The sequence below is a fragment of the Coenobita brevimanus genome, chromosome 71 (genome assembly GCF_032717465.1).
Source record: "Coenobita brevimanus isolate Jiangsu-jjx chromosome 71, ASM3271746v2, whole genome shotgun sequence".
NCBI lineage: Eukaryota > Metazoa > Arthropoda > Malacostraca > Decapoda > Coenobitidae > Coenobita > Coenobita brevimanus.
This window is the reverse complement of record NC_137024.1, coordinates 47,361,652-47,384,703: the sequence shown is the minus strand read 5'-3', so window position 1 is coordinate 47,384,703 and position 23,052 is coordinate 47,361,652. Positions and strand designations below refer to the sequence as shown.

The window sequence follows — 23,052 nt, the reverse complement described above, 5'->3', positions numbered from 1 at the left end:
CACACAGAAGCGTCATGGTGGTCAAATGCCTCACTGTCGCATCTCGTTGGCATGGGAGAGCTTGCAAGATTTCTTCCTTAGCTATGTGTTTTGTTTATTACACGATAGTACTCCATTATATGATATTAATGTCATTTTATAACTGCCATAGTTTGCCTAAGCAGCCTAATATGCAAGAGAATGGTGAGGTGTAATATGAAGAATAAATCGCCAAGGAAGATATGTGACATCATCATCAATGTCATCATGATCGTCCTGCAGACCTCCTTTCCCACACCAATGTGGGGAGCCAGGAAAAAAAATACAGACTGCGATACTAACCAATCTGCCTAACTGAATAAGCCATACACCCATTCACTCACCATTCAAGTTCCCGGAATCCCAAAGAACAGCAACAGACACACTCTCCCATCTCGTCGGTGTGGCAAATTTTGCAGTATTTCTTCCTTGCCGATATATTTCTCATGTTCCACTTTCAGATTCTCTTGTATGTTACCAACGTAAAACTGTCAGTATTAAGATTCTATAAATAGTTGATAAAGGGTATTCAGCCTTTATCTGCAAAATGAATCGTTCAGGAGAAGGTGTCACGAATTCATTCAAACCACCATGAAAAATAGGCTTAGTAATAGTACTTGTAGCCCCAGGTTCAAATGAAATGTGAATCTTGAGGAATACAGGCAGAAGTTCCCCTCATCCTGCAGTTCACCATAGTTTAAGGGGAAGAAGGAAGTAGTGGCTTGTGTTACATATATATTTTAAACTCTTTAGCTCTAAGACGTCACGTATGTGTTATTTTTGTTATCCCCTGATAATATCAGAATAGATTTCTAGAACTGGATAGATTTGATAGGACTTCATTAATTCCTTCACTACCGAGGGATTCTTTAAATCCCAATAAAGTGTCCTGTGGTGACAAAAAATATACTACAAGTAGTATATATTGCCACATGTTGTAATATACTACATGTAGTGGGCTGAAGGGCTGCTAAGGGCTAAGGTTGAATATAAATTGTCGAGGAAGGTGTGTTAGGAAATTTTAGCCTCTGAGAATACGACCGACTTGGCCAGCACTTCGTGGGTCCCAGATGCCACTTCAAGTTGCATGTTGGGGAGGATATCTGCCAATGCTGCTGGCCTGGATGCATATGCTGTACAATATACTTCTGCAGGAATACAGGTCTCGTATACGAGTGAAGTCTCTTGAATGTAGGGCATTGATTTTATTTGATGGAAGCACATTGTGCCGCAAACAGTTTATACCCGTATTACCATTACATCCCGTGTGTGTGTGTGTGTGTGTGTGTGTGTGTGTGTGTGTGTGTGTGTGTGTGTGTGTGTGTGTGTGTTTTGCGCTGCATAATAAGGCGCTGTGGAAGGTCAAGCGAGATAATTACACTAGCTGAGTTGTTATTTATTTATTTACCCGGGGCTTTATTGTGTGCGTGTGTGTACGTGGATAATTACCCGTGTGTGTGTGTGTGTGTGTGTGTGTGTGTGTGTGTGTGTGTGTGTGTGTGTGTGTGTGTGTGTGTGAGAGAGAGAGAGAGAGAGAGAGAGAGAGAGACCATATCGTAAATTTGACCCTGGGTAATAGAAGATGATTTCGCCAGTGAACAAAATACTAATCATAGGCATGGACATGACTATACGTGTAATAAGACTGCATTTCTGTCTCCGTTTACCAGCTTCTGTAAATGCCGAGTCATGCCACCACCACCACACCACACCTCAGACCATCCAAAAGGGTAAAGTTATAGGGGGGTTATGAGGGGGGTTTGGCTTACTCGTAAACAAGGCACAGGCGGTGAAGCAGAAGATACTTGATGTAGACAGTAGCACGGTGTATAGGTTTGGTAATTTGATTGTTACGGACAGGTGTTGCCTTGCGAACATTCAGCTCACAAACTCTGGCAGTCGATGGGGCTCGAACTCATCACTCTAGAACATCGACCAGGTGTGGGGCCAACACGATACCGACCGAGCTACCGATTCGCCCACAGACTAGCTAAGTCCACGATACCTCCCATACTACCCACCTCCTTCCTCTCCCTCTCTTCTCCTCTTCAGTTGGTTTCAGATTTATGAACTTTCCTAAACTGTAATTATATATAATATTACCTGTCATTACGCATGTCTTAACTTATACAGCTGTCGAATGTTTCACAACCAAAATACGGTGAATTTTAATGTGAAAAAAATATGACCCAAAAAATTTATTCTGATATCAATCAATTTCTCTGTCAACCTGTATATTATTAAACTGGTTTGAAATCTTACATCAGTTCTTTTCAGGTTTGCTCATGGATAGTGTTAGTAAAGGCTACTAACCAAACTTTACCGTAAATATCGCACCATACAAGTACCAAATTATCGGAAGTAGGCTAGGTGTGTGTCATCGTATTTTTCACTTTACCATTCACCCTAGTTTGTATGAGGAATGCATGATAGCTGTATGGCTGAAGGTAAAGGTATAACAAGCGATCTTTTCCACAGCGTAAGCACAAGAAAGTTTATGAAAATGGTCCCAAATCAGACTACCTCCCTCTCTTCATCACACCACCACCCCCTCTCCATCTCCTTCTTTACTCTCTTTCCCCCTTCCCCTTGCCTCTCCCTCTACAACCCCCCTCCCACCCGGTATAAGCCCCTCCTGTAGATGCGTGAGTATATACTAAGTCATGCCACCAACACAACACACCTCAGACTAGTTCAGACCACCCCACCTCACCATCTCTTCCTCTCTCCACATACCTCCTCCCTCCCTATTCTCCCCTCTCTACCTCTCCCCTTTCCTTCCTCCCTCCCTTCCTCAGTCTTCATATCTCCTCCTTCCGTCATCTCCTCACCCCTTCTTTCCTGATTCCTCCTCTCTCCCAGTACCTCCTCCTTCCCCATTCTCTCCTCTCTACCTCTTCTCCTTTTCTTCCTTCCTCTCTCTCTCCCTCCCTCCCTTCCTTGATCTGCATACCTTCTCCCTTCCTCTTTCCCCACTTTCAACATTCTCCCCCTTCACCGACCCTCCCTCACTCTACCACCCCTCTCCACTCATTCCTCCACCCTCTCACTCTCTCCCCTTCCTTCCTCACCAATCCTCCCTCCTCTCAGAGTCTCCCTTCCCCGCCCTCCTCTCAGCTGGTGATAGGTTACTGGGGGAAAAGTGTAACAGGGGAAAATCCACTTGGCTCCCCCCATGGCGCGCGTACACACACACATAAATACCCAGCACGCCCACCTGCATATGCATGAACTCCAACGGATATTAAAGTGGCGCCGGCAAAGAAATATTATCACTTTACCGCCGCTTGCTGTTCTTTACCTCCGCGTCTCCTTTTAAGCGTGATGCAGGGCTAATATATCATCGTCAGCATCAACATCAACATCGTCCTCGTCCTCGTAACCCGATTTCCTGGTGGGCAGAAGCAGGGACAAGGAAGCATAAAGGCAGACTCAACAGCTACTTACATTTCTGAGCTGGAGATTGTACTGCTCGTCATCATCACCATCATTATCATGGTCTTAACCAGATTTCCTCTTGTCCAGAATCACACACACACACACACACACACACACACACACACACACGGCAGGATAAACTACTACAATCCCAGTGCGTGAGGCAAGCCTTTCATTAACATCATCATCATCATCATCATCATTACCGCCGTTTTAATCCGATTTTGTGGTGAGTGGAAACTGGAAAAAAGCGCAAAAGCAGAAGCAACAACGATTTACATATCTAACTTTACTGCAGCATTCCTCCTCCTCCTCATCATCATCATTATTAACGTCATCGTCATCATTTGAACTCAGTGTTATAAGTGAGTGGGCAAGATCACGAACCTAGAGAGAGAGAGAGAGAGAGAGAGAGACTGCACATACCTCGCCTGTGAAGCATAAAACAAAACCATTTGTCATCATTATCAACATCATCATCATCATCATCATTATCATCATCATCATCAGCCTATTTACTACAGTCATAAATTGGGTCAGTAGGATTCAGAAACAGGGTCAGGTCAACAAAACAGCATGAGAAACAGTTATTTACAGCTTTAATTCAGGCACAGCCAAACCATCGCGTGAGGTAAGCCTGATACTACTAATCATCATCATCAGCAGCAGCAGCAGCCTAACCTACTCTTTTAAATGATGTGAGCAGAACAGAAACAAAGGAGAGCAAAAGCAGGAAAGAATACAAATACACCTTACCCGTTAAGTATGCTACAATTCGAGCCGCCATCATCATCATCATCATCATCATCATCATCATCACCCGCAGTTACAAATGGGATGGTTAGGGTCCAGAAACAGGGAAAGGAAAACACAAAAGCAGGATAAACTGTTACTTGCAATTTTAATACAGAAACAGTTCTATATTTCACCTGTTTACCATGATGCAGTATATTCATCATCATCATCATCATTATCATCATCATCATCATCATCATCATTATCATCATCATCATCATCATCATCGTCATCATCATCATCATCATCATCATCATCATCATCATTATCTTAGTCTCTTGTTAATAAAGGGGATAGGCAGGATCCACAGACAGAGTAAAACACAATAGCTGGAGAAATTACACACACCTGGCCTGTTGAGCATGATACGATACCATTCATCATCATCATTATCATTAACCTAACCCTAATTCCCGCCGTTATTAATGAGGTGGGCAGGATCCAGAAGCAGGAAAACACAAAAGCATGCGGAAGTTATATTTACAGCTTTGAATCAGGCACACTTGCATGCCTCGCTTTTTTAGTTTACCTTCAGTCCAATGACGCGTTTGGTAAGCTTATTCTTTCTGCTTCCAAACGATTTAATCAAGGTTTGGTGATTTTTTTTTTTTTTTAATATTAGAGACCTTTCCTGAGTTGAAGAAAAATTGTCTGGTAGGTGGAAAAATATACAAAATTGGACTAGAGGTATTAGCACGTTTCATTTTTTTTTTTTTTTTTAAGGAAGACTCTCGTAGTGGAATTAATAACAATCTCCATAACGATTGAAATACAGTGCTGTCTTTATTAGTTCAGTGTTCCTGCCAAAAGATTATTTAATTCAGCAAAGGAACCACCCTCGGTAATAAAAGGATTAGAGATAGCATTCAGGGTAATATAGAAGACGTCTTAGCACTCCCCTCTAGTCATAGGTATTCAGAAACTTCAAAGCTCTGTGAGTCATAGATGGTTCTTAATTTGGTTTCCATGATTACCATGATATACAAAATCTTTTTAAAAAGTCGAACTTACTCATCTTATCAACGTTAAATTCTTCGTTAAACTATCGTCCTAATAAGTATATTCTTTTGTATTGTAAAACCTTGGGATTAAAGAGGTTAGAAACAGTCTCCGTCAACCTGTTTTCTTGGATCAGCGTTTCTTAACTTTTTCCGACCTCAGCACCCTCTGTAATAAGGTTTCAGTCCAGCACTCCTTTACATCTGGTTACCGGGACTACAGCTGCTACACTACTGCAAAGTTAAAGTAAAGTGAAGTACTGCCTAACAGTGTATTTTATACATTCTCAAAAAAAAAAAAAAAAAAAATCAAGGATGCCAATATTAAGCCAAACCAATAAGAAAGAAAACAATAAAGCAGCATTTTCCAGCACCCCCTAAAATTAATTTCAGCACCCCTGGGGGTGCTGGCACCCCAGCGGACCGCAAGACCTTTTTAATTTGTTAAAAAGAGACTTCTCGTAGTTTCCAGACTACGAGTGGGTGAGCGTCTTCTGCTCCGGGTATTGCATGATTCAGCCAGCTCGTACGGATTTAGGCAAATAAAGAAGGCTTAAGTTAATACCTGTCGACTTCCTCTGAGTCATTAAGGCAGACATTCAGTATTTACTCAGTTTCAGTCTTCGCACAGACTATCACATGCAAAGGTCGGATGTATAAACCAGGCCCCTGTTTCAGTTCTAGGTCTGAACAGGTTATGGTAAAGAAAACCTTGCACAAAGATCTCATGGCTGGTCGGGAATCGAACCTTAACCTCTCAGTTACGAGACGAATATGCTTGCTAATACGCCTCCGCCATCTATGAGTCGATGTGCAGAGATCTTGACCTTTACCCAACCTGATGCTTCAAACGACATGTTGTCAGGAACTTTTGTATTATTAAGCGACTTTAGTGCTACGAAGTTTAAAATGCTTCCTGATATTGATTTCAGTAAAGTTATGATTGCGTGTCAGGGGCATGCCTAAGGTGATGGTATGATAATCTCAGTAACTACACGATATAACCCACGCAAATGCTTTTGTAATGTTTTTAAACCATACTGGGAAATATTAACCCCTTCTCTCCAATGACGTGTTTGCAGACTCTTCATGTTTTCTGCAAACTAATTTTTTCCAACATGTGGGAGACTTCGAACCGAAGGGGTCAGATATAGTCTTCACTTCTATACGAGTCACTCGTTTCTTTATCCCCTCTGATATACTCACTCGTGGAGGATATTTAGAAATAAACCTTCACTATGCTCCAAGCACTAATCCTTTAATACCCATTTTCACAGCGCGTACTTTCCATTCCTTTGCCCCACCGCCTGCCAACAATCTACTGAGTCCCACCCACTCTTGCTCACCAGGACCGTTTCTTACCCACCCTATTGCGGTTTTCATGGTCAAGCAGTCGGCGTACGCATGTTCATTTTGTTTCTGCCACTTCCAGACGATTTCACTCACTAAAGTTGCATAGAGTTCGTTAACACCTTCAGTACTAACGTGTTCACGTCCGCTGAAGTAAGTAATCTGGAGAACAGCAGGTAATATACAGTAATGTTAGAGATGACATCATCGGACGGCAGGTTGTTGCGTTCACAGAAGGAGAAAAAGTTAACTATGATTTACATCTTTCACTACATCAATACAGATACTTTTGGCAAGAACAAGGACACAGTTATAGAAGAGTCTGTATTTTTCTTTGGACATCCTTGGACGGTAATATTTACCTTTACTTGACCTTCCTTGACCCCTATTATACATCCTTTCTCGACCTATAATATGTATCTTTCATTACCTGTTTTTTAACCTGTAATAATATATTCTTCCTTGGCCTTCCTTTGGCTGTAATTGGTATCCTTCCAGACTCGTAATATGTATCCTTCCTTGAGCTATACTGTACATATATCCTTCCAGACCTGTAATATGCATCCTTCCTTGACTTCTTGGACTGTTATACTTATCATTTGGCTTATAATATGTATCCTTCTTCTTGGCCTATAATATGTATTCTTCCTTTTGATCTATAATATGTATCATTCCTCTTGATCTACAATATGTATCTTTCCTTGACTTCCTTGAACTCTAACGTACACCCTTCCTTATCTTATAATACATCTCCTTCCATTACCTTTTGTGACCTATAATTGTATCCTTCCTTGAGCTGTAACATGTATCCTTCTTTGACCTTCCTTGGGCTGTAAAATGTATCTTTCTTTGACCTTCCTTGGGCTGTAACATGTATCCTTCTTTGACCTTCCTTGGACTGTAACATGTATCCCTCCTTGACCTTCCTTGGGCTGTAAAATATATCCTTCCTTGACCTTCCTTGGGCTGCAACATGTATCCTTCCTTGACCTTCCCTGGGCTGTAATATCTGGGCAGTGATAAGAGGAAAGCGAACCGTTCCCGGAAAATGTATGACCTGATAAATTCTCCTCCGGCCTTGATTGAAATGCCAGATCTGCTGAAAATACGTGAGTTATAATTCCACCTATAACTTGCGTTTTCCCGGGTTATTATTCGTCCCATGACTTGTGAGTTGTGAGTTATAATTCGCTTTCAGTTTAGGGTTTACTTGCTTTATAGGTTCTCCCGTAAAATGTGATTTACCTGAGTTATAATTCCTCTCCGTAACTTCTCATTTACCTGTTATAATTACTTTGATGACTTGTGATTTAACTTAGCTATAATTACTTTGATGACTTGTGATTTACCTGAGCTATAATTCCATTTATAATTTGTGATTGATGCAGGTTACGAGTATGATCCCTGATGTAGCTGGTCATATACCTAAGTTATAATAATTCTTTAAAAAATTAAAGAACTTGATGTAATTAAAAAAAAACACACAATCGGTAAAACGGACGGGTGAAATGGATGAACATGTAAACAGTTAAATGAAACAAGAATGATAAACAATACCTCGAATTACTTATCTTCTAAATTTTATCTCTTTTCTGTCCGTTGAATTTCTCTTCTACATTAATCTCCTCTCCATTCCACCTCATAACTAAAAGATATTTACTAATAATCTCTACAACTTTGAATATTTATGTGAGGGTAAATCTGAATGATACCGAACAGCGTTTCTTTTTTCTTTCTTTCGCTCTTTCTTTCTTTTTTTTTTTTTACTCTCAAGTGCTCTGTATGTTCTCAAGTTTCATTGACCATCTGCTAACATGGATCTTTTCTCCATTTGTACCAATCACTAGGTCATACATCAGGTCCTACCATACATTGACCTAAAAGTTAATGTGTGGTATGGTCTGATGCATGACCGAATAATTGGAAAGCTACCGTACTATAGGAGCATATGTCCATGTCGACAGACTAGGCAATAAAGCTTAAGAATATATACTTTGACTTAATAATAACCGCAATTCGGTATCACGCAAACTTCACCTCCAGTAAAGTTTCGAAGTTGTAAAGACAATTTATGGACATCCTTTTCCCCTCCTTTTCTCCCCCCTTTATCACTAACGTCTCATTCTCCCCTCATACTCGTGTTTCTATTCTCTCACTTTCTGTGATTTTAGCGTTCCTGTGCATGTGTCACCCTCTTCTCTCCTTTGTTAACTCCCTTTCCAGTTATCAGTTTTCCTCATAGTCTTCTTGTACATACCAGTTTTCTCCTGGTTATCCTTCCTTCCCTGCGACTCCTGTTGTTTCTTCTCGTTATCGTCCATTTAGCTCCTATTCTTTCTTCTCCCTCTTAATGAATTCTTGTTTCCTCCCTTTCCTTCTTCGCAAATTACTCAGGTCTTTATCCCCATTTTTCAGTATTTTTTTCCGTCTTCCCCTTGCAGTTTATCTCCTTTTCCGCTTCATCTTCGTTCCTCTTTCCCCCCTCTTTCCCCTCCTTTTTTACACTTATTCTTTTTCCTCTCTTTTTTTTTTCTTTCTCTCCTCTCCTGTTGTACTTTATTGCAGTATCTTTTTACGTCATTTTTTCTTCTTCCATCTTTTTCCTTTCTTTCTGCCTTCTTTCCCCCTTCCGTCTGCTGTTTTAATCATACTTCCACGCTATTTACGCTGTCCAAGTTTTCTCATAATCTTCACATCCTTCAATAAGTATCTTTATACCGTGTTCTGTATATCTCTTTTCATATATTCCTCCAGTCGCCTGCTTGATCAGTTTAGGTATGTAACCGATAATGTAACTGATTTTCTACATAATCACACCATTTATAATCCCGCTTACCTAGAAAAACATATGAATGCAAATAGCCACTCACACTAGCTCTCCGATTCCATTTCTCTTGCTCATCATGAATACTGCTATCGATTTAAATGCTTAGTTATCTGCACACACCAAAATACACTGGTCTGTCCCTTATCAGATGTAGTGTAACGAAACTGACTTAGGGTAACATGATAGTGGAATTTAACACTCAGACTTTTATAACCACCTTTTCAGCTGAGTAAAGTCGTCTGTCGTTGGTGGCTGAAACAGAAAATATGAGTTGTGCCGAGTTCTTACTATTAACACTCTCAAGCTCCTGTGGCTCACTCTCAGCTGAATAAAATTGTGTGTAAGCAGTTGGAATTAACACTAGAGTTTACACAACTTTGAGAGACTTAGCGGAATTCCACACACTATTTAAGTAAAAATGCAGAATTAAGAATCTATACTTATTAAACTGAATGGTAAATATCGGATCACGCTTTACGTTTAAGTATCCATAATAAAATGCTTGCTGTTTATGCCGAATTGAAATTGAGATAGCATAAAAGATCTGTTCACATACTTTGAATAAATAAATACTAGCAAGGGAGATAAAAATATATATTTATTTTTACAGAAATGTTTGTGTAAAGTTTGGTAAAGCGTCATGTACAGGTAAAGAAGAGAAGTTCGAAGCGCTGAATGGTGCATAAACGGATCTGTGGCTCTTTTTTACAGGGCAGTCTGTTGGTAAGTCTGTTATTTTTTACTTTCATGTTCCTGATTCTGAATCCCTTTCATCTCATGTACATGGAAAAGAGAGTTATGATGATGATGATGATGATGATGATGATGATGATAATGACAGAAAAAGGCAGAGGTGTGTCCGTATTTATGTGACGTGAGATATTGGCATCGTCTAAAAGTAGTGGACAAAAGATACGTATATGACTAGAGTTTGTGAAGTCTGTGGTATCAGTTTTATATAAAGGCGGTGAAGAAAAGGAAAAATAAAGTATGTCGACTGTATTTGTTCAGCTTATGGTGCTGGCTTCATGTAAAGATGGTGAGAAAAGCAAATGTACCCGTAAGTCGAACATATTTGTAGAGCTTATGATGTGTGTCGTGCAAAAGGTAATACAGAAACGCAAAGGAAAGTCGTCTGCAATTACAGTACATTTGAGGTATATTGGTGAGGCAGTGAGTTGCGGTCTGACCATGAAAGCCTGTGGACAACGGTAATAAAGGCTTCAGGCAAACGCAGGTCGATAGTGATGCATTGTGGTCGGGGCAGGGTGAGGTGGCACGGAAATGGGTAGAGGGACACCTTCGAGGCTGACAAAAGAAAGCTGCGCCTCCTTATGATGCCTAGCATGTAATAACGCCAGCAATAAATGGAGATCGATGTATTCACTAATCACGAGATACCAGTACCGGGGATAAAAACCAGTGTGATCTTAGCCCCTTTACTGCAATGACGTCTTTCATTTGTTTTTATTTGTACTTTATTCAGACGAAATTATGTTGCTGAGGAGATACTTTTGGAATCATGGGGGTTAAATATAAATTTCTAAAATCCCATTTACCAAAAGTGAATAATATCGTTTTGTATTGGCATGACCAAATCAGGACAGAATTCATTTTAGTGAAGGGGTTCATAACAGATAAGGCTTAAACATCTCACAGAAGAGGAACTGAATGTGCCAATGTTCATACCGGTAGTCCGCAGTGTATATTAGAGTTGTCTCCCTCTCAACAAGACATGCGCAAAACCCGACCACACAGATACATACATCCATTTTGTGTTTGGAATGAGGTAAAGGGAAAGAGTTACAGAACACTGATACAAAATTTCTTAAACATCAGTAAGTGAGTTGACCTGAATTACAGTTATATGTATGAGTCCAGCATATTGCATACGTACTGTGTCAACTTTAAGATAATGGAAAAACCTTTAAGAAATCGTTGGTAGATACTGACATTTTAAAATATGGTTTAATTAATGTGCCATACTATTTCCACTGATTTTTTGTGAATACATAGTTCCTAAGGACTTAGATAATGACGAATACACACACACACAGTATATATATATATATATATATATATATATATATATATATATATATATATATATATATATATATATATATTGTTGCTACATCCGGATATATATATTGTTGCTACATCCGGATATATATATTGTTGCTACATCCGGACGATTTTATTAAGATTAGGAAGACCTCCGAAGAGCACCTAATCTGGCCAACATAAGCCTTATCACAGCGTCGGATTTCTTTGTAATAAATACAAAATGACTAAATAGTTGCAGGAAGTTCAGTGCCTAGTACGCGGCTTTGCTGAAGTCGCTAAAATATACGGGCGTGTGAAGCGAGAGTTTCAGGACCCTAATTATCAGCGGTCCTCGTTAAAGTCACTGAAGTCTACAGGAGTGAAGCACCATGTCTCCGAAGAAAATATTAGTGAGTGACAGACGTACAAGACCGATGCTAAGATACCCCCGGACCTAGAAGTAATCGTTAGTGGTTAACCAGAATGTGATATCTTAACTCCACAATCTCACTGAGAGTATCATGAGACTGTTTTTACACACCTTGAATGCATAATGTTTCTCTTGAATAAAGTCGCCTAGCGGAGTCAAAATAAAATAGCTAAATAGAGGTAGCCGGTCGAAATAGTTTCTAAATCTACTGGCAGGAAATATTCTCTCTCAGTTAAAATAAATTGTGTTGCATAAGCCAGTATGATATACAATGAAATATATGTAACAGTAAAATATAATAAAATATACGTATCATATTGAGATACAATGGGTTTAACCAAAGAAAATAAACTAAATCTCAAGGGAAAGACTTCAACAAGAGAGGGACGCGAACCCAGCCCAGTTGTGACCATAATCCTGAAACATCGGTGACTGAGCCCTCTATGATGGAGTTGTGGCCCGCCGGTTAGGATGGGGTCTGCTTGGGGTCCTCTCGGGGTTCAGGTGGGTTCATTTTTGGTAGGGTTATTGCTGGGGTTTTGGTGGGGTTCCTTTTGGGGTACTGGGGAGATTATTTTTAGGAACCATGTGAAGGTATTGTTGGATCTTGTTGGGGTCATATTTGAGGTGGTTTTCTTGGGTCATGACGGACTTATCTTGGGGTTATTTGAGGGCTCTTGGTGAGGTTATGTTAGGGCTGTTTTGGAATCTTGGCGGGGTTAATTGTGGTTATTTGGGGACTTATTGTCAGGGTTATGTTAGGGTCAATTTAGAGTTTTAGTGGGGTTATTTTTGGGTAATTGTTGGGTATTTGTTAGGGTCATTTAGGGGTCAGCGTTGGGTTATTGTTGGGGTATTTGTTAGGGTCATTTTGGGGTTAGTTCTGAGTTATTGCTGTGGTATTTGTTAGAGTCATTTTGAGGCCAGTGTTAGGTCATTGTTGGGTCTAGTAGGGTTACTTTTGGAATCACTGTTGAGATCCTGCTGGGGTAGTTGTTGGGATCACTCTGGGGGTCACGTCGTTCACCCTGCGGCATGTTGGGGGTCACATTGGGTCATGCTGGGATCGCGTTGGATCTTGCTGGGAGTTAGGTTGGGTCATGCTGGGGTCAGGTTGCGTCATTCTGGGATCACGTTGGGATATGCTGGGGTTAGGTTGGGTCATGCTGGGGTCACAATGGGTCATGCTGGTGTTAGGTTCGGTCACGCTGGTCAAGATGGGTCATGCTGGGATCTGGTTGGGGTCATGCTGGAGTTACGTTGCGTCATATTGGGGTCACGTTCAGTCATCTGGTGTCACGCTGGGTCATGGTGTCATGTTGGATCAGGTTAGGTCATGCTGGGGTTATGCTGAGTCACACTGGGATCAGGTTGGGTCACGCTAGGGTCGGTTTGAGCCATGTTGGGGTCATGCTGGGTCATGTTGGGGGCAGGCTGGGTCATGCAGGGTCCCGATGCGGCGGGGTCGGTCATCTCCCCCACAGTAATTTCCGGTGGTGGTGGTGGTGGAGCAGGAGGGAGGAGGGGGAAGGGAAGGGAAGTTAGGAGGGAAGGGATTGGGAAGGGTGAGGGGGGAGAGGCGTGAGAGTGGTCGCAACACACTCCACCAATCACAACCATTTCTCTTCTTGATAACCCAACTACGCCTCTTGCCCTCTTTTTCTTTATACACTCTTCTCTAAAAATCATTATTACCTTAATCTTCTTGCTTTATACGGAGGAATTGTAATGGTTTACTAGACTATCACAGGACGAAGTTGTTATGCTAAAAGAAATACTTTTAATTATATGTTTTTTAACTGTTTCGATTTACATTTAAAGCTCAAATATTCCTCAACTAAATAAAGCCGCCTGGATTTCGGTTGAAGAAATTCCAAAAATCCGTTCAAGGCAATAAAAGTGTTAACAATTTCGTCTTCTTGGAATTCTTTGAGTTGAATGTAAAAGTCTGGCGTTATCTTGATTATTACATAGGAGACTCAGTTTTTGACCAGCATGTCTGTCGAGGTGGATTTTTCACACTCCGTTGATTATAACCATTTCTCTTCTTGATATCTCACTCCGCTCACGGCTGTACTCGTACTTCCTGCACTAATGTTGTTATACCTTCTCTAAAATTAGTGAAGCATTACTCTTCAGTACGTTGGCGTCTTCGTTATTATATTCCTTGTTGCCACCAGATGCAGCTATTAGATCTTTCACAGTCGAGTTTTAATGCAAGAGATTTTCCAGAAGTTAAGTGGAATCGACGGATATAGTAGTTTGGCTAGAGTAAGTTTGCTCAGAGTTGACTAAAAATATTCGGCTTCAGCCGAAATAAAACGCAATGTTCCACGTCCTTGGCCAATATGTCTGTCGGAGTGGATTTTAGCGTCCCACCAATCACAACTATTTTTCTTCTTGATAGCCCACCTCACTCACAGCTATACCTCCTGCACTTTTTCTTTGTACTCTCTCTTTGAAATTTCTTATTACTGGTACCATAACCCTTTGACCTTGGTGGCTTTGTTGGAACTAAACAGAACAATTTAACTGCTAACAGGTCAGTGGAAAAATATAACATTTTCGCCATAATGGGGCTATCGCAGCTTAAGCAAATCGTCCAACGGCAGAGGGAATAAAGGACAACATTCGATTACTACAGTCAAGAAGTTAGTAGCAGATACACACACACACACACTTAAAAGGGCCATAATGAACACCAGTGTCACCATCAGCCTGAGACAGCCCACTTCATGAAGACCGCCGATCCTATTTTTTTCACCAATCTGCCCTACTGGCGTCGGGTTGCTCGATCATATTGAAGGATACGTGCAAAATTCATCTCCCCATGAAGTTTCACGTCTGCCTCTTCCTCTTCACATCTTCTGCGAGTTAGCGCTCAGTTACCTTGGATGTCCATCTGTTATCTCATTGACTTAGGACATGACTTACCCATTTTCTGTTTTCTGTCTACTTGTAATAATTATATCCACTGCTTTCGTCTCCTCTGTCGTCTGTTTTTATTCCTGCCTGTGAGATCTGCCTCACTTCATTCCGTTCCTTTCTGAGCAAATCTGAGTTTACATTGTGAAGATTTTGTTACGCTCCAGGTTCCCAGTTTGTATAATTATAGAAAGGTAGGATGCACTGATATATACTATATTCCAGGATTCATTTCCACAGGCGGCGTTATCTTACCCAGATATTCTTATCATCCCATTCCCTAGCACTGGTCCGAGTGCCGCCGTGGCCAGTTGTTCCACCGCTCCTGGGACCTAATGGCGGTGGATTGGTGGCACTTTTCACAGTGGCTTAGTGAACGAGGCTGAACCGATACTCTGCAGTGCGGGGTCAAGCTCTGTGCAAGGGGAATATTTTTGGTCATGTCCCTAACAACGAGTTTTCCAAGTTCAGCTGCACCTGACTGACATTTCTTCTCTGACCATCGGGATACTCAAACTTCTTAGCCATGGCAATGCAGTGCAGTCCCGAAAAAGGAAAGCAATGAATTGCATCACAAAAAGGGGAGTTTTGAGGACTGAGAATATCGCCACCACCTCTTCGCGCACCTTCCATGACGTGATGAACTAACTGATCTGGTAATAAAGATCGCTCCTCATAGCGTTAGGTTACAATTACATCGTTCCACGTTTTGGTCAAATCTGGTAGATCAGGTTTGAGTTCGACTGCCATTTTGGATACTCTCGGAATTAGCGTTATACTACCATGAATTTCTAAAACAAGAAGAGATCGGCAACCCAGAAGCAAGCTAACAGACCTAACCTAACAGTGGTGCAATGTAGCTGTGGCCTAACTCTATTCAGACCCATATTTACCGTCATTAATACTATTTCTTCATATTAGGGAGGGTCAAAGGGTTCTCCGTAGAGATGTGGTGGCTTTATGCATCGATATGTGTGTGTTGCCGGCAGTGTTATTCCTCCTCCTACGGCGCAGGATTAGGAGACAATTGTCCCTGGAGCCACCTTTGTTCTCTGATCTTCGTCTTGGAGAGACCAAATAGCCTCGTCCCGAGTCTCGTGAGCATGACAAATTATGCTTGGATAGTGACAGACATTTCCATGCATGCACAATACCCGGTTCCAATTCGACCTAAAGCTGTCACATTCACGGTATCTCTAGACGCCTCCTTTCACTTTCAATAAGCGTCGCATAGAGCCACAACACAGGCATTATAAAGTAATTTTACTATATCCTGTCATGGTCCCGTCTCCATGAATTTTATTCCACTTAACACCAAACGATTCAGCTGAGTGAGGTATAAGACCCTAAGAGTGTTAATACTGGTACCAATAACTCTTTCACGGTCAAGACGAGTCTATTATAATATTCCAGCTAACGCCAAACAGTTTTTATTCTACTTATCGTGACTCAAGGAACGTGAGAGATTCTTTGGTTGAGATCATCTGTCACAAATGGTCTATAAAAATCTCCAAATATATACTGTAGGTCAGATTTGGTTCCTGTAAACAATAAAAAATCTCTCTCTCTCTCTCTCTCTCTCTCTCTCTCTCTCTCTCTCTCTCTCTCTCTCTCTCTCTCTCTGTATATATGCACTGTATGTACATGTGTACATGCGTGCATGCATTTATGTATATACATATGTGTGTGTGTGTGTGTGTGTGTGTGTGTGTGTGTGTGTGTGTGTGTGTGTGTGTGTGTGTGACGATTCTCCACGTTGAGAATAAACGGAGGAACCTGAACAGAAGCTAAAAATATGTAGGTTATAGTCATATTGTAAAATACACATCACATTTTCACTACAAAGAACAGGTATCAAAATGCTAAAGTAATCTGCTGAAGTACACACCCTGTAAGCATGTCCAGGTTAGGCAAGAAAAACATGGGAAATGTGGTTCATACTCCTTTCTAGTCGACAAGATAATATATGTCGCATTACCAGCGCCGATATTTTGTCTGATAATACGCTGGTTAGAGTGGGGGATGAGAGGCTGGGGAGGAGGTGGGGAGAGCAGGAAGAGAGGAAGGGGGGTTTAGGGGGGAAGAGGGGTAATGGGGGGAGCCTGAAGGGGGGGGGGGAATTGGTGAGTGTCCCTGAGGTATCAAAGGCTGCCTGATATAATACGTATTGTTGGCTGGGTGGCTGTCACAAAGGACCCGCTCCACAGTCGCTAAAAACAAATGGGAAGTGTGATGAAAGTATGCATTGCCATTGTTGTTGATTCTTGCCTAATGGAGGGCTGAATGATATATATATATATATATATATATATATATATATATATGTGTGTGTGTGTGTGTGTGTGTGTGTGTGTGTGTGTGTGTGTTTATATATAAGAGAGGGACAGAGAGGCAGAGAGAGACAGACAAGAGAGACAGGGAGTTTTCTTTATTATTCTTTTCCTTACGGAGGAGAATGGTCACATTTTCAAAAATATTTAGCCATCAAATTTATAAACGTGTGTGGGGAAGGCCACCCATTTAAAAAATCTGTATTTCTGTGATACAGTACTGACATTTCAGTCAGATGACATATTCTTTATTAATTTTTTTCATTTCTCCAGATCTCCAGATCAGGTTATTCATTTTAACCCAGGCTATTCTAACGATGTGATGAAATATTTGTTATCACTGCATCTATCGCTACAAAAGAGTCCCTTAAGATGAATATAATCGCCTGGAGAGAGCAAGAATTAACCATCATATTACTTAACCTGGCTCATGTGGCGTAACCATTCAGCATCAACAACTGATACCACTTGACTGAGCGTCATTGTGATATTGCCAATAAATTCTGTTTAATTGATTTCCTTGCCCTATTCACTGATGAATAAGTGGGTTTCGTCGTGAAGAAATTAATAGAATAATGGCATGCCAGACTGTTTATATCTGGCACGTGATACGTAGATGGGAAGAACCCTTGTTTAGATAAACCTGAGTTGGTGGAATACTCTACTTCATTTAAAGGTGATGACGAACTTGCAGCTGATGTAAGGACTCTCTCTCTCTCTCTCTCTCTCTCTCTCTCTCTCTCTCTCTCTCTCTCTCTCTCTCTCTCTCTCTCTCTCTCTCTCTCTCTCTCTCTCTCTCTCTCTCTCTCTCTCTCTCTCTCTCTCTCTCTTTCTTCTTCTTCTTATTATTCAGATGGGAAGACTCAACGCTTTACTAAATCTCGTTCAAGAAAAATGCGGTGCTAGGTTAGAGTCTCTGAAAATACGCTGGTTTATCTGCGAAACATGAAAAAAATATGTAAGACTTCATGGAGAACAGATTAGCTAAAAATAGGGCGAGGAATGCCAGGAAGGAGAATAAGTTGTGAGATAAGTAGTTCATATATTCTGTATGTTATTTCGCTCGTTTGCAGGCAAATTTCAAGTTTAGAACAATATCTGTAATTCATATAACTTCTGGTCGTATGCTTAATCACTAAACCGCTAAGTGGAATGCAAGGTCTCTATTGTTATCGATACTTTCTGAAGCAAGTGAGTCAGATGGAACGTGTTAAGCCTTCCTGTACTGTTACTGACTGCACTCTAGTGTGGGATACAGGTGGACCGTACCTAGCAGCCACAGGCGTTCCAAAATGACGGTAAAGAATTAGGGGTTTGCATTCCACTTTGCATTTTAAAGTTTAAGTGTACTTCTCCTTCTTCAATGATTTCCGTGTTGTCTAGATTCTACTGTCTGTCCCATAGAAAGAGGTTCCTTCATTCGAGTATAAACAAACACAACCCTGCAACACTGTCCAGTACTCTATCTATAAATGCAGAACTATGGGACACTTTATATGCTAAGAAGGCAAAAGTGTTAGTTTCTTTACTCGATCATGGAAATAATAATGTTGAAGAGATATCAAGATGTAGTGCGTGCAGGGATCGTGAATGACTGACAGAGTAATAGATGTCTTGAATCATACCTAACAAGGAGAGCTAATAATAGTTAACATACATCGTGATCAGAGGGTCGACCATATATTATTTTCTGATATGTCCCCGTACTGAATGGATTAAAGAGGTAGGGTATTCAGCTTTTCTGAAGGTAGGATAGTGAGGGATGATTATAAGATATTGTGAGTAAGTGAAAAAGAAATGTTCCGATAAATCGTGATTATGAAGCATGTACTTACCTAAACACGTTGATAGTGAGAGGACAGAGAGCGTCAGTTAAAAAGAAAATTGTAACAATATAATGGTGCCGAAGTAGTTCAACTGATGGAGTATTGTACAACAATTTTGGTAGCACAACTTACCTGAAGGTGAGGATAGTTAGGGGTCGATAGGACTTGTGTGAGCGAGGATCCGACATCGACTTGCCCCAGTAGTCATTGAAGAAGACGTGAGAGAGAGGCGATGTCCCCAGCACGTCCGGGTTGGTCTTGATGGCACTCACGTCATCGTGCACAAAGTCCCCCGTCAAGCCGTTGAGGTAGACCAGGACGGCTACCAACCACACCGTGAGGTAGAGCCAGGTCGGGGGCGGCTCCTCGCTCTCATCCCGCCACCAGGAGGACTTGTGGCGCCTCCTGTAGCAGTGGCAGGAGGTGGCCCCAGATCCAGTGCCGTCTGACTGACTACCTCGTACTCGGGGACTCAGCCACACGCTCCCACTCGACCCCCTCTCAGGCGGCATCCTAGCCTCGGCCACGCCACCTTCACCCCTCGTACTTGAGCCCTACATGTGGCTACACTTTAGTCTGCTTGTTAATAATCCTGCATTTCACTAAACACAAACCTCCTCTCACACCGGCATCGTATGCTACACTACAGTCACTCCAGTGTATCGTCTATCAAAACACTGAACTACATTTGATCTTTGCATATTTTCTCACACTTTAGTATCTCTCTGTTATGCGTAATGTTTTTGTTCAGCACACACTGGAACCAGATTTCATTGTAGTCTGAAGAACTCAAATATTTTCCTGTAAAGGAAATTCACATTAATAACAAACAAATAAACGAATCATTCCCTTTATATATCAAACTAGACTGGAGAAGAAAATATATAGTTTGAAAGATATGTATTTATTGCATGAAGATATAAAGAGTGGAACATAAAATAGTGCAAAGTTTGTTCTTCCCAAATGAAAACTTAAACAAAAAAATAAATAAATAAAGATAAATTATCACCTCAAGGTCGAGATACTTTGGTAGCTTTAATTCTGTCTGTAGCCAGACGCTATAATCCCGTAAGGGGTGACCATTTGCCTTTGAGGTAGTTGTTTTACTGGGAGGGACACTAACCCTCCGGCAACCCATTTGTAGACACGTAGGGAACATGTATGGGCTGGTTATATGGTTACCACCCAGCGTTGTAAATGGTTTCCTGACGTACAGGAAACCATTAGGCTCAGCACTCAATGTAAAGCACCAGAATATGAAAGAAGAGTACCGTAATAAAACGTGCCAAGAAAGATGGGAGAAATAGGAAGAAAGGAGAGCAGACACAGGAAATAACAATGATAAAGGTGTAGGAAGAGGTGGATAGCACTACATTGAGTGGGTTATGGTCGCCACCACCTACCACTTAGCGTTAATTAACACTAATTAATTAAGGGGTATTAGATTTTGTTAGCAAGTGAGAATTACTGGACTGTATCTGAAGTAAACATATTTCATTTAACTTCCTGATGATGCTGTGAACTTGTGTCAAGATATATGTAGGATACTATCAAGTCTTGGCGACCGACATGATGAGCACTATTTTTGCGCCTCATTTTTCATACGTCTTGTCATCAGGTAAATTATTGGCCTGCAGCATAAAAGATTACATGCCTCCCAGTCAGTAATTATTCTGAACAACTTTGCTTCAGGGTGAGCAAAACTTTGTCGTGGCAAGTAGTATTTGGTATGCAGGAATATTCTCGAAGCTACTTGGTCGTAACTTTTGCATTGGGTAGTACACTACAGAGAACCTTTCTTATGAACTTCACTCCTTTTTAGTACTATGACGTTCTCTTTATTTCGTTCTTGCAACTATTAGATGACTCTATTCTCCTTAAAAGAGTACCCCAGCAATGAGGGGGTGAGTGAAGACTAAAGATTGATTATCCTTAAAAAGATGTCGTCGGGAAGCAGGAGTTACTGTTTGTAAGTCTTCTTTTAGGTAGGCGTAATCCTAGGGAGGCGTAATCCTAGGTAGGCGTAATGAGGTTCTGCCGAGTATTTTTACGTGTAGAATATAAAATCGAACTATTTTTGCTTCCACATCTTTCTGCCCTCGTCCAAATGAGATCTAACTTGAAATGACAATAGAGCCGAATGCTCTGCGTCTTGAAAATATACATGGATTCTGTCTTTTACTTCAGCTAATGTAATAACATGTAAATATTTTATGGTGTTAGCATCCTTTAAGTTTAGACAGACTACAGTGATTCTTGGTGTTACTGAGCTTCTAAGTAACAAAGACAAAATATGACTCGCAAAGCTAAAACAACAAGTCAGATATTCCACATATAGAAGGAAACACATGTCAAGACCAAGTTAAACAATTTTCATCCGATGCAGACTTAACTTCGTGGATTGTTTCCGATCAAAATAAGGAGAGAGAGAGAGAGAGAGAGAGAGAGATTTTATCTCGAAAATAATCAGTAAAAGGTCAACGTCACAAGGAAATGTCGAAGGTCAAGGTTATTGGACAATGTCACCTCAAACCAAAGTTGGTGTAATGTAAGAAAGAAGAAATTAGGCTCTGTCGAAGGTCGTCATAGAGCAAAGTCAAATACTCGGCCCTTGGGTGAGTTGGAGGGCGCTGGTGTTGCATTCAGAGTTCTCCTTGGTGTCATTATATATATTATTACAGTATAATCATTACCATCATCTTTATTACCATAGTCATCGTTATCCGTCATCATTCCGAATCAGTACACACACACACACACACACACACACACACACACACACACACACACACACACACACACACACACACTACTACTACAATATTATTATTATCATAATTATTATCACCGTTACCTTCATAATGCTCTCAGTGCACACACACACACACACACACACACACACACACACACACACACACACACACACACACACACACACATTACTACTCTTATTATTATCATAATTATTTTCATAGTCCCTTTCATAATGCTGTCAGTTCACACACACACACACACACACACACACACACACACACACACACACACACACACACACACACACACACACACACACACACACACACACACACACACACACACGTGCATAATCTAAGGTGCCGTAATCTCGCGGGGCCACACGTCTTTCCCTTGGTAGCAGCATGTAAAGGGCGCTACGGCTTACCTTTCCCAGCATTCATTGCTCTCTCTCTCTCTCTCTCTCTCTCTCTCTCTTAGTGGCTTTCATCATCATCATCATCATCATCATCATCATCATCGTGGTCCTCGTCATCGTTATTATTATTACTTCCTCCAACGAAGCTGGAGGAGGTAATGTATTCACCTATGTTTATCTGTCTGTCTGCTTGTCCAGACGTTATCACCAGAAGTTTTCAATGAATTTCAATGAAATTTTGTGGAAGGATGGGTCATGGGCCAAGAAAGAATTGATTACATTTTGGGGCGGATCCAGATTCGGATCCTGCAATGGCATTGGCGGATGCATGGGCTGTCTGAGTGCTTTATTATTATTATTATTAGTAGTAGTAGTAGTAGTAGTTATTATTATTATTTTATGTAGTTCTTGTTATTATTGCTGTTGTTGTTATGATAATAATGATTATCAACATTATCATCATATACCAATGTTTTGGGTTCAGTTGGTTGTTAGGAAGTTAAGTGAGCTTGTTTCTGAACCCTTACATTACAAGCGGCATCAAATCGGAACAAAGTCACTGACGGGAGAAAGTTAAATGTAAGGAACCTCATTGTGTTGAAGGATTTAAGTTTATCCCTTCCAGCCGTTCTCTTCATGTCGGTCTCCTCGGTGGCAGCCGGAAAACCTGTTGAATAACTTATGCTGAGCTGGCAACTGGTAGGGCAGGAGGCGGATTACATCAAGTCGCAATATCGTCGTGTGTGTCCCTGTTTACTTTCACGCGTCGCAAAACTCGCCAGCTTCAGATAACAACAGCGTAAAGCGAGAATGCCTGTCACAAGGGTTTCATTCAGTAATTATAATAGCGTACATCGTTTCACTTGCGGTCATTAGTTAACAATAACTATTTCGTTC

At 41.0% G+C, this 23,052-nt stretch overlaps 1 protein-coding gene across 1 annotated transcript in view; it reads right to left on the bottom strand.

Moving 5' to 3' along the window:
• Positions 1-19,495, bottom strand: part of LOC145406772 (protein O-mannosyl-transferase TMTC1-like) — a 328,915-nt gene extending 309,420 nt beyond the window's left edge. The window contains exon 1 of the mRNA XM_080277869.1: positions 19,116-19,495. Coding sequence (XP_080133995.1) covers positions 19,116-19,495 — 380 coding nt within the window. The remainder of the gene's footprint in view (positions 1-19,115) is intronic.
• Between the last annotated feature and the right edge of the window lie 3,557 nt (positions 19,496-23,052).